General features: G+C 35.4%; 1 protein-coding gene across 5 annotated transcripts in view; it reads right to left on the reverse strand.

The window, feature by feature from the left end:
- FTO (FTO, alpha-ketoglutarate dependent dioxygenase) overlaps nucleotides 1–13,127 on the reverse strand; it is a 169,569-nt gene that overhangs the window by 109,644 nt on the left and 46,798 nt on the right. For all 5 annotated transcript variants that reach the window (XM_027646851.1, XM_027646848.1, XM_027646852.1 and 2 more), the window contains exon 4: nucleotides 6,045–6,188. In XM_027646851.1, the coding sequence (XP_027502652.1) occupies nucleotides 6,045–6,188 (144 nt within the window). The remainder of the gene's footprint in view (nucleotides 1–6,044; nucleotides 6,189–13,127) is intronic.

Genomic DNA, 13,127 nt, shown 5'->3' on the forward strand with positions numbered 1-13,127 from the left:
ATACAACACACGTGAAGGCAACATCAGTTTTAAATGACTAAGCACTGACTGGTAAGGTCTGGAAAACCAAAACGCTGCCTCTTCAGCATAATGCATCACGAAAAGTACACGTATATAAAAGCAGACATATATCTGTGCACCCTGCTTTGGAAAACTGCAGGCAGGCCAGTTGTCTGTTGGACAGTTCTCCTGAATTTGCAGTGAGCCAACATGGTCTTTCCTGTCACAAAACAGTGGGACTTTACCTTGCCACCAGTTCTGGACAACTATGGCAGGGATATCTCATTTTAATATCTGTTACAGAAACAAAAACTTATTTGAACTGTATAATGCATATGAGAAGCGACTTATTATTTTAAATTACCATTAACACCAACTTAGCAATGTATTTAGTAGTTTCAAGAATTGTCTCACAATCCTTTCTCTTTCTAATAAAATTCCACATGCATGCTTAAAAGATGCATATGCCAATTAACTAGTTGCTAGATAAGAAAGAAGTTTTGAGAATTGGACTACAATTTTCTGCTTATATGACTGTTCCTCTCCCAAAGCTTTCCCACGGCTATGAAAAATGCTGTCACTTGCACAGAACATTTTTCTGAAGTCTCATCAGGCTTTTTGAACGTTTATAAATTTTAAAACACTATGAATTTTCCTAATTTAAAACAGTAATTCTAGAGAACAATCAAGAAAAACTAATAAAGTCCAATACATGCTCGAATGCTATTTTGTTATTTTGCAAGGCCTCTGTAAAGCTGGTAACCAACACAGAAAAACCTAAGGGTAAGTAGAGGTTACGGGACTTGCCAAAATTTGCATGGAAGTTCTATGCAGGAAGTGGGCTTACAGCTGAATCTAATGCCATAGATTTAACAGCTGACCACCCCTCTGCTATTGGATGCAGACTATGATTCTCTGTGTGGGGCCTCCTTACCAGCAAAAATTCTCAGTGATTTTACTGCCATTTAGAGATAGCAGACACATTTTGGAATTTGGATGCTGCATACTCTATTTTAAATGGTGGAAGCAGATTCACATTATAGATCTGTCTCTCCCTCCCCTGTACTGACATCTATCAGCCTGGTTTTCTTCTCAAATATGTCCCTCTCAGAACAGAACCTCAGCACAGTCCTCAACTGCTGCTTCAAAGTACTGCCAGTTCCTTCCTTTTCTCTCCCATACTGTTCTCAGTCCCTGCTCCTGCTCTGTCCACATCTCCAGTTTCTTCTAGACAGCTGAATTTCCTGAACTCCACCAGCAGAAACACTGAAAGCACTGTGCTTACACAGACCTTATCAAAAGAACAGGCTAATGGATATGTCTATACATTCAAATAACATACACACAGTTAACTCACTCTACTACTTAACTAATTATCAGAGCACCAGTGAGGTGAGGAGCAAAAGCACTCTGAAACAATGACTGTACACCCATGTCACTGCAGACTATTAAGTCATAACAAACACAAGGTAGAAGGAAAAGGAATTCTTAGCCAAACCTTACTTAAGGGAGTGGGGACTAAAGGCCCAAAACTTATTACTTGGAGGTAAAGTACTTCCCAGGAAAACACAAATCACAATGGAAAATGGCTCTCAGAATTATCAACAGGGGTTTATATAGTCTTTTCTATCTTCTCTCAACTGTTCTTCCTGAACTTTTTAGACCTTTGCCTTTTCATCATCTATTTCATAAAGCAAATAAAAAGTACAGTGATGTTTAAAGCACTGGCAAAAGTTTTAATATTCTAGCCACCACAAGTATCTACAAACAGAAGTGAAAGGGACTTTTGTTATTAGCTTTCTTAACTACCATTAACAAGTAAAGAATTTTATTTTTAACCATATTACAGCGCAATTTTCAAAGCACTAAAGTGCTTTTCCACCATTTCCATTTTACTTGTATCCAACTGCACACAATGCTTTAACAGGAAAAAATCTAACAAAACTAATTTTACTGCAGATGTATCAATAAAAAGACCAGGAAGGTATGTCTCCTTCCTAAGAAATAGTGGAATACTACTTTCATAACAGAAAGCTAGAAGGATGATCTTTCCCTAACTAAGAAATATTTTTAGTTTTTTGCACAAACAAAATACAATTAATTAAAAGCTAAATAGTAAATTTTAAAATTTAAAAAAATGTGTCTGAGATTTGCCAACCTTCATGATCAAAGTTTGGTAATGACAAATACATTCCTGAAGTTCTAAGTCTTAATAGTAAGGAATACACCATTTGGATTAAATGTGGACTCAAAAAAAAAAAAAAAAAGGAGAGGGGAGAGGTAAAAAACTCCAACACATTCAAGATGCTAGAGAGTAAAGAGGGTTCAAGTCAGTTTGTGAAAATAGAAGCAGATTAAATATCTAGAAATAGCTTAATGAGTCATTATATACATGTGGAAGCGCTTCCATTAAATACTTATCTTTAACCACAAGCCAACCTCTGCAATGTGTGCACCCTACTTCTGGTTGGTTAGGAAAATGATTTTTTGATGCTTCTCGAACTATAATTTGCTAGGGGTGGGAGTGGTATAAGATTCAAAGTTCATCTTCATGCTGTTTTAAAACCCTAACCTTCAAGCAAGAGCTTGATCTATGGGAAACAGCTGCAGAAAAGTAAATCTGCCTTTGAAAGAGTCCAGAATGTATTTTTGTTAGGTATGTTTTGAAGTCATGGTAGGAAAATTAGTGAAAATTGTAAATCTGCTTGCAAATCTGGTCATGTCTAACTCAAAGATTAGGGGAAAGATTCCAATTTAATAGTAGGACCATGACAACCCTAGTTAAGCATGCTCTAGGACAGAGCAGATGGGGCCCTTTGCTCACCTCCACGCGTTTTGGATTTATTGCATGCACCCAACACGTTTCATATTAGACACCCTTTGACTGTGTACTTGAGACAGCAGGGTTCAGTATGCACTTCCTCTGCAGACCAATATATTATTCTAAATTGAGCTAAAGTGTTTCCGTTTCATGAGTGATATAAAGTTCAGATTCTCGTTTTTAGGCAGCAGACTTGCAGTCATTCACCAGACTTTTTTTCTTATTATTACAGAAAGACTTAAAAAAATTATTTCAAAAAAATCTGTCTTACTGAAAGTAATTTTGAGTTTTGATTGGTTTTGCCTAAAACCCCCCACCCCTTATAATATTGTAACAGCTTAATGGAATAATGAATTTGGTCACCTCATGTTTAGGATTAACATGCATTAAAATTTCAGCTCACGATTTCATCTGAAGAGGGCTGCTGAGAAGGCAATGTCAATTTAAATTTTAAGACACTTTACTTAATTTCTACCCGGAATAACAAAATCCATTTTATAGAGCCAATGAAGAGGGGAATATAAACATTATTAAATGTCTACTAGAAATGCTAAAAAAACACCCCTGTTTTAATTTGTTACTTTGCTACACCCATTGATCTGGATTTACAAGTTACTGCAATTGCACATTACTATTACCACACTTCTTTATATAAGATTTGTGTGTAATACTCACGGTACTACAGGTATAGGACTTGATAGGACCAGACTTTTAATTATAAGCAACATTTCAGCACTTTAGAGAATCCATATAAAGCAGTAAGCACTGCACCATCTCAACAACTGGAAGAACAGACCTACAGAGTTACAAAGTCTTCTGCTAGACTGGATGAGTCAATGGTAGTCAGAACCAATACTACCAGTCCGATATATCAACCAGCCTCTGCACATCAACAGCTCCAGTAGCTGCAGTACTCTTAATGTTCTATTTTCTAGATGTCTTACTTACTGCTGCCACTGCTTTTCAAAATAATGCCAGTACGAAGACTCTGCTTACTGAAAATGAGGGTCTGGAATATATTACGTAAAAACGCACAAGAGAAAGGAATCTAAAATTTTCTTTTTCTATTGCCAAGGGATTTTTTTTTTCAAACAGAACTTTCCTATTTTACCTTTTAGATGGTATCCTCAAGGTGCCTCCTCTTAAAAGTCATTTCAAAAAAATCTGAACAGTAAAAAGCACACTAAAACAATATATGTCCACTTCAAGTAAAAATGATAAAGGCAGTTCTGCTGCACACAGTAACCCAATAAAAGGGCCATTTTGGAATACCCTCTTAGACTGTGTAGAAGAGTAATTTTTTATTCAAGTAATTGAAAAGAAAGACAAAGACTATGGAAACGCAGAAGAGATTAACAAAACACCTGGCCTACAGAGCTCAAATCTGTAGCTCTTCACAAAGTATTAATAAGAAAGTGATTTACTCTTCATCTTCAAAGGAATGTTAAATATATCCTTTGTTTCCATCTAAACAGGCCCAAAATGTTACACATTAAATAAACTAATTTTCTGAGCCACCCTTCACAGAGCATTCCTGAAAGTACTTCAGTTACTGCATTTGAATTCCATTGGGGAAGAAAAAAAAACTCCCTTATGATCTGGTAACTCAGTCAACTACAATCTACAGTATTTTGCAATCAAAATACTGAAGTTATACCCCCTCTTTCATTAATCACCTTCTGATTCTGTTGCCCAGCACAGCTGTGTATGCACAAACTTTCCAGTCAGGAAGGATTAGATAAGAAGTTTACTTGATGGCTCAGATGCTATTGCACAAAAATAGATTAACAGTAGCCTTTCTAAGAATGTTTAGCTGCCACTTCACTCTCTCTTTCTGTCTCCTCACAAATACAGAAAAGGGAGGCACATCCAGACCACTGTGCCAAAGGATCTCACATCTTAACACTTGATCTGTTCACGTTTGAACACACTTAAGAGCACAGTCAGTACAGGGCTTTCACATAAGACACCTCATTGATGACAGTGCACAAGATCTGATGAGGTAAGTAAGAACACAGAATAGTATATATTTTTTAAGATGGCCAACAAATGTATTGCTTGTTGTAAGTAAACTGTTTTCATCTTTGTTGGAAGACGAAAGGGAAAGGCAAAGTTGAAAAGACTGTTCTGCTCATCAAGTTGGGAGTGACAGGTCATTCTAGGGACATTCCATGGAGTTTACCTTCCAAGGCACAAACACAAACAGGCAACAGTGCAAGTGCTCTCAGTCTTCAAAGGTGACGTCTGTCAAGCCAAGACACTAATCAGGCAACTGTGATGTTGCCAAAAGCCTTGTTCTTGTTTTGTTTGATTTGTAACCAAATTTATTTAAACAAAAAGTTATAACCAAGAGAAACACAAGTCAAAAGAAAAAGCAACAGATTTTGTGTCAATAAACCTTAGGAGCAGTTCTCGCTTTGTTTCTTTCCATGGAAAAACCTGAGTGTGTGAGCTCAGCTGCTCAAGTAAATTAACTCAATTTAATTTTCTTCTTTTAATCCTCTATGCTTGAGACATTGAGACTCACTCTTAAAGTAAGGCAGTTCTGTTCATTATGATCTTAGTATAATCCCACTACTAGAAAATAGCATGTTTGAATATAGGCATGGAAAAGTGTAGCAGAAGGACAGAAGTGTCAGGTGTAAAATTGGTGACTAATAAAACATCCACAGATTGGTATAATGACTGAAACTTCAAGAACCATGGTACCAGAAAACTATAAGACTGCTACATTCACAGCTTACATAATACAGGTGCCACCCTATAAGCCACGCTGAAGAACAGAAATTTATTTGTTGAATATAACAGATGCAAATGCTCACAGTTACTCAGAAAAACTGCATTAAGAATACAAAAAGCATCTAGAAGTACAAGGATGAGACAGATACGGTGTAACTTCTCACAAGATCTGAGGAAATTCTGGCTGTGGCCTGAAGCCTGTCTTCAACTAGTCTACTAATTCTGACTAAAAAACAGATAGAAAAGGCACAAAAAACCTATTTCTTTCTTAGCTGTGAAGTGAAAGAAACATTAATAAAAAAATTCCTTCAAAATACTCTAGAAGTAGGCAGGGAAGAAGGAATTTATTATATACTCTAGCCAGATCTCACATCTTTCTAAATAAAGCCCTAACCAAAAGGAAGGTGTTGTAACTTACCTAAATATAAATGTAATTTTCTCTACTGTCAACAGAAAGTTTAACTTTTTAGCACTTGAAAATTACCAAGCATCAAGTAGAAGTCTCCTTGGTGAAGTGGTATTGCTAATCCAGGTGTCTCGATGTCCCACGCTACCTTCAAGCCTACGTGCCAAACAGCTGGGTCTCTTCCCTTCAGTTCTTGTTCATTGCATTCTCCCACACCTGAATCTTGAGAGAGAGGGAAAAACACCACAAACATGAGAGACAGGGTAAGAATCATAAAACATAAAATCTCATCTAATAATACAGACTTAAAGATAGCCCATACTGGTACAATCTTAACAGGCTTAAAGATTCTATAACCTCCACTTGCTATAATCATCATCTCCAAATTCACAAGTATGCAATAGGTAAAAGTAAAAAAGTTACCAAGATGAAAACTTCAGGTTAATTGCAAAGTAAAGGCAAATCAAGCCAAGATTTGTAGTGGACTTGAGGTTTTCTGAAGTTCTCAAGCACGTTCAAGAGGAGTTTTCATTAAGCTTCATTCAATTTAATTTGTTTCATTACTAAAACTATAAGCATAGAAGAAAAAAATTTAAAAATGCATTAACAATGATATAGCAATAGATAACTTCTGAAAGAATTTCAAGTCATAAACTGCCAAAGCATTTTATGAGCAATTTCATTTGTGTACATACTTGCAATTTCAGTAAATCATAAACTGAGACAAAGTAAGGTGAAATAATGGTTACAAAACACAGACTAGACCAAAGTTGAGCAAATCTTGGAATCACATCTGTCATTCTTTTCTCAAAATTATTAGTCAAACATGCTAGATAACGTGCAAGAGCCAATGAAGCTTCAATACATTTGTCGCAACACTTTTCTTATCATTAGGCAACACGAACATGTTGAGCTTGGGGAAAAAATAATCCACTGCATAGAAATAGTATTTAGAGCTTAATCCCTCAGAACTATTTTCATAAGCTTACTTCACTGCAGTATAAATTGAAAGATACAGTCAGCACTTATAACAAGGTATTTGGGAGCTATGGTATAACAGTTTTAGGGCTGAAGTAACAGAGCATTTTGACAGGGAGGATGAAGTTTTAATAGGCAGTTGGCACAGAATGGCAGTGAATGGTTAGAAGTAAACTATGTAACATGCCTAATTCTGGCTTACAAGTTAGTAACTGTGTGTGCCCATTTCACTGTCCACTTGAAATGTGCTTTCATGTAATAAGTTTTAAAACCCTTCCCTTCATTTAATTCTAGAAGAAAAATATATAAACACATATAGCTCTTACTAGAATAGGCACCCACAAAACACGGCCTTGAACTCACACTTTCAAAATATTCATGTCACTCCTCTCACGTGGTTACTACATTGCTTTTTTAACTGGGGGTTGCCCTTGGAAAATTAAGACAACCTATTAGTTATTATGCCAATTAAATATTGTCTATATTCAGGAAGCAAAAACCTTTTGAAGAGCCAATCTAAAAAGTTCTTAAGTTAAAAATCTTACTGTAAGTTTAGTCCCCAAATTCCCTCCCTTCACTGCTGCAGCTCTCATCCAACTGAAGCTTTGGCTTGGGAGCAAGTCTAGGCCCTTCTATCAAGGAGCACACAAATGAGAAAACAAGAGCTAGCAAATACTCAGAAAAATCAATACTAAACTCTTCAAGGGGCTTTCATGTTTTCTACCCTCTTCAGATAAATCGTAACTTAATTTAAGAAAAATGTTTTCTGAAAACTGCAAATAGGATGGCTTTCAAGGCATTTTTAATGCAATACATCATGGATATTATGAAAAGAAGTAACCTTTCTGGGTTAACTCTCTCTGTTATTCTGCTTTCCCATTCACTTTGGCAGCAGCACTGTTCACAATATGGCACCAATAAAATATAGAACTACAATCAGAGACAGCAATTTCAATCAAAGTTTCCTGGGGTCTCCTCATAAATCCAGCACCTTTGGAATGTGCTCGTTAAAATGACTTATTTTTTGCAGTTTGATAAATTTTTTATTGCTTAAGTACTGAGTTCAAATGCAGCTCACAGTCTCCTTTTCTCTATATTCTCAATTATTGCACCTTATAATTATCAGCAGCAATTGAAACTGATTGCTCCTACCATGTTATTTTGGTAACAAATGGAAGCAAGCTGCTACTTGCTTTTAAATGCACACTACTCTGAAAGTGAGAGCAAGGGAAGAAAAGACACCTCAACATTTGTGGCATATCCCCAGGTAGCACTGACAAACTTTTACATAAAAACAAGTTGTTATTAAATTCTCTATGACACCTCAAGCATGACTGAATGCTGTATATTTATTGATATAATTACAGTTCCCATTTAAGTGAAAACATTTGGATGCATCTATATCATATGTATTTGACAGTAAATCATATTGATCTTGCACATACCCAGTACCTTAAGAACACAAGTTAATTTTGAAGTAAACCATACAGAAATGGTCAAATATAACAGTACTTAGTAGAAATATAACAAAATTATGTTCAAATTTGAATTCTGGTCAGTAAAGATTTATACACTTTGGCCTGTAAAAAAACCTTTATGCTGGCATCCCAAATGAAATGGTGCAATCAGGTAACAAGCTCATCACAACATAACAACAATACCTCATCAAATTTGCCATTATGGTAGAACCATGAAGGAGAGAATGTAACTTCTACAGAAAACTGGCCACAACATTACACTTTTAACTAGGCAGCTCAAATTTCAGAGATGTTCCAGCTCTCAGAACTGATCTTATCAGGCTTTGGTCATGGTCAGGTTCAGAACAACATGAAACTTGTTTTCCTGGAACTAGTTTGGTTATTGTTCCATGGCACAGAAAGTGGTTTTGAAAGGTTTCTTTGTTATTTAACACCAAAATCTGGAGAGTTTGAGACTTTTTTGACACTCTAAAACCTAAATGTTCTTTATTCAAGTCAAGCTGTAATCTTATGCTTGATTTCTTAAGACAAGAGAATCACTGCCAACACATTGCCAAAAAAGGACTGAAAGCATCTCCTCTGTCATTAAATCCAACTGACCATTGTTACAGAGTTACAGAAAAAAAGGCTGGCTTTTTTTACAGATTGTTTGATTTTTCCAGAACTTAAAAGAATTTGGGCACATGTCCCTGAATTAATCAAATATATAAATTATTAGTGTCTTTCAATAGCAAGTTATATATGTTGTATGCAAGAAGTGGAAGAAGCAGAGCATGCTTTGCTTCTTAGCAGCTGGTGGAAAGAATAAATATCTGCCCAGAGTTATTTCTTCTTCCTTATTACTTGAAAAGCCATAGCATAAGAAGTTAAACTGTACCAACATTTTAATTTTTTCTTGCAAATGACATTCACAAACCCAAAAATCCTAACATTTGCCAACAATGTTCTTATCAATTCATATTTGGAATATCGTGTTCAGCTTTATCAAGGACAAAAGCACTAAAATAAGAACAAAGAATATTCTTTCACCCCTTCATTCCTGAAGGAGAGACTGTATTTGAACAAATCAGTGAGAGTATGTTTAAAAGAACCCCCACAACCCACAACAGTCAGTTCAAATGATGATTTCTTTTTAGATAACAGGGATTCAAATCTACTATTGTGAAAGTAATTGGATCATTAAAAATTTGTGATTCTCAGAATGTAATTCCAATTGGTCAGAAACTACAAGTTAGAGATATGACCATGCCACACAAATATTAATTTCTTAAGAAGTAATATATAATTTCCTAAATACCATTTCTGTTATTTCAACAAGCAATATTTCTATAATATTATTGACATTAGAAATCATTTCATATAATTGGTCTCATCCTGCACAGATGTCTACTCCATGACTTTTATCCATTAAGCAGTACATAAAGAGGGTTATTGGTCAACTACAAAGTTAGATTGACTTCAATTCCAAACAACTTCTGTAGTTTCAGGATTTTTTTTTCTAACCTAGTAAGGAAACACACATCTGTAGTGAATCTCAATTATTTTTATTAACAATTCAATGAAACAGTCATCATTAGGTTTAGTGTTAGGATGCTGCTTCTAACATCACAGAGTGAAAAAATACAGAAGAGAAGGTGTGCAAAAGAAACAAGCATAAAAGCTCCTTCAACATCAGAATTCACTGCAACCAACCATAAATCTGTTAAACCTTCCAACATCACCTTGTCAACCACCAGTGCCAGTTATTCTGAAGTTCAAGAGATAAACAGCAAACAGGCCTTATAGACAAACTAGATATGGTAAAGAATCCAGGGAAAACTACTTATCCAACCTCCAACAGAGTCTGTGGGAAATCCAGGTAACAGAAAGATGGACACACTTCAAGCGATCACATTCTTTTCCATCTCCTTTAAGTCAGTAACTGAAACAAGCCTCAACTTCAAAGAACATCTTTAGAACCAACGAGTGCTCTGCTAAGTAATAAAACTTCCTGCAAAACTTAAAATGACCTGAGGGAAAGCTGGTCATTAGGAAATTTTCATGGATAAAATCCAATTTTTGAAAATGCCCTTATTCTACTGGATTGCAATTCACTTTTATAACTGCAGCAGGAAATAAAAACGGGTTATTAGCTTACTATATTAAAATCCTGAATAAGTTTTTACCTTAATGCTCTCAGGTGATAGGATATTTGTAAGCTAATGTGTTTTTAAAAATGCTGAATTGGTCGAAATTTGAAATTCCCGTTCCTTAGTAAATTCTGAAAGGTAAATTAATGCTGAATATTGTTAGTGACAGTATAATTGAACAAACATTCAGTAACCTATTCAGTTCTGCATATGCACCATGACTGCCACTCATGCACTTTCACGCAGCACACACACTAAAAGGAAACCTCTCAAATTTTTATGAGGGTCTGTTCTTATCGCTTGACAACCTATTCTTAGCCTAGTGTAATGTATAAAGCAACTATTATTCAGATGAGCATCAAGCAAAATGTTTACCTTGTTTTGTTGTTAGAAATGTAACTCATTTGAGGTTGCTTTGAAACAATTTGACAAAGGAAACAAGAAAATAAACACTGATACCAATTAGAATATCAGCTTGTTCCAATATCTTTATGTTGGTGCCTAAATTTCTTTTCCAGCATATTAAAAACTGCTTCTACTCCAATTAACACTGATCAAAGTTTCAAACATTAAATTTTCATTATGGCATCAAACAGGAAACAAGTGAACAAAAAAATAAGTGGTTTCAATTACAGCAGTATCTGTTTTAACACTATTTAATCACATAAGTAGGTATCTAACAATTAATGACATAAAAATGCAAATTAAAGTAAAAGAAAACCACATAACTTGAGTTGTGCATCTCTAAACAGTCTGACAGAGCTGCCATAACACAGTAAGACTGCCTGACTCCTAGGGCTCCTGCTGTTCAAAATTTGACAACCTGGGGATTCTGCACTGGCAGCAGGGTAGATCAACACTAGCCATGAAGCTCTGGAAGCCTGAGCTTCCACATACTAAAGGCTGCCACAGATCCTCAGTGCTTGGAGTACCTCAGAGACCAGTGAGAATTTGAGGAATTGAGAGCTGACAAAAAAAATGGGCAAGACCTAGCAGAAAAGAGAATCACGTTGGTTTCAACAAAAATAAACGTGCTTTATGCATGTGTGCATTTCCCACAGAATCAGTGTTTTCTCCCAGAAAATTACAAATCTATCTAAGTGACATTTCCTAAGGAAAAATTGTTCCATCAAAAAAACTCTGACCACATCTACTCTTTTTATTATGTACTCTGTAATGATTCTGTGATAGTCATTATACATCACAGTGAGAACTCAATGCTAACTCGACACTAAATGAATTAATGGCTTAAGTACTAATCAAAGATATTGGCAAAAAAGTAAATATATTTATGGAAAATAATAAGAGAAGTCAAGACATGATTCTACACAGATATCACAACAATTTTCAAAAAGATGTTGAGATTCCTCTTGTTTTACAGTTATGGAGAGCTCGGTAAGATACATGGGAAATCTGGAAGTCTCTGAACTGAAGAAACCACTGAAATGATATGCAACTGGAAAGAATAATATCATAAACACTGATAAGCTTATAACTACAAGCATTGGAAACCTGTGAACAGAAAATCAGAAGATCAAAAAACCCCAATCTATTTATTTCTCTACAATCAAGCAGACTGGTCCCTCCTCTTGTATGTGCTGGGTACAAAACTTCAGCACACACAAGTATTTACTGTCATTTCAACTACAAAGCCATGCTCATAAGCTATAAACAGGATGCATTTCCTCCAGTTTACAAAGAAGCAGGTCATTGCTTCAGGGATATACAGTGACAACCCCTCCCTGCACACAGACAGATGAGTGAACTGTTTGCACACAAAGTGACACCACAGGACATTTCTTCACGAGGCTCAGGAGCCACGCCAGGCACCTCAAACTCCCTCTCAGGTTCAAGAACCCAACCTGAGCCACGCTCAAGGGCCATAAGTGGAATTTAATCTTGTTCAGATCTGACTTCATAAATAACTTTCTTCCCAAAAAAACATCTCTTACACTATCTCCAGTTACACTGAGGTTTTAATATTGCCACCTCCTGCCAAGGGACTTCTCTCCTCCCCCTGCCCCTGCACCCCATATATAATCAAACTTCAATTGGAGCAAAACCAGAAAAAATTTAAGTTGTAATTTTTTTATTTTTGATTTTTTTTTTAAATCTAAATTAATTTATTCACTGGAAAGATCTTAGTTTCTTTGTTTTCATGTCTATTTTCAAACCCTCCAGAAAAAAATTACAAACTTTTAAATGTAAGTATATTTATGAAAAAATCTTGTATGTGGCAAAAACATTAACTGTGCATAGATATAAAAATAATTTTTAGTTTAAATGTATAAAATATGTCTTTATACCCCCAACAATCAAATCTTCCACAGAATTTGCAGTGGTTTTAAAACACCATAATTTTTACCTATTTAATTTGCTGAATAAAAGAAACAAAATCAACTGACGAGTTATGAATAAACATAGCAGCTTTCATATTTGTTGATTTATAGCTCTCTTAACTTAAAGGGACTCACTTTTTTCCCCCCCATAAGCAAATTTTATGTTAAAGTAAAATGTTTTTAAACATATTACAATAAATCCTCACACACAGTATTATTAAGTTTAAGTTTCTTTAA

The sequence above is a fragment of the Corapipo altera genome, unplaced genomic scaffold (genome assembly GCF_003945725.1).
Source record: "Corapipo altera isolate COAL_440 unplaced genomic scaffold, ASM394572v1 62, whole genome shotgun sequence".
NCBI classification, from domain to species: domain Eukaryota; kingdom Metazoa; phylum Chordata; class Aves; order Passeriformes; family Pipridae; genus Corapipo; species Corapipo altera.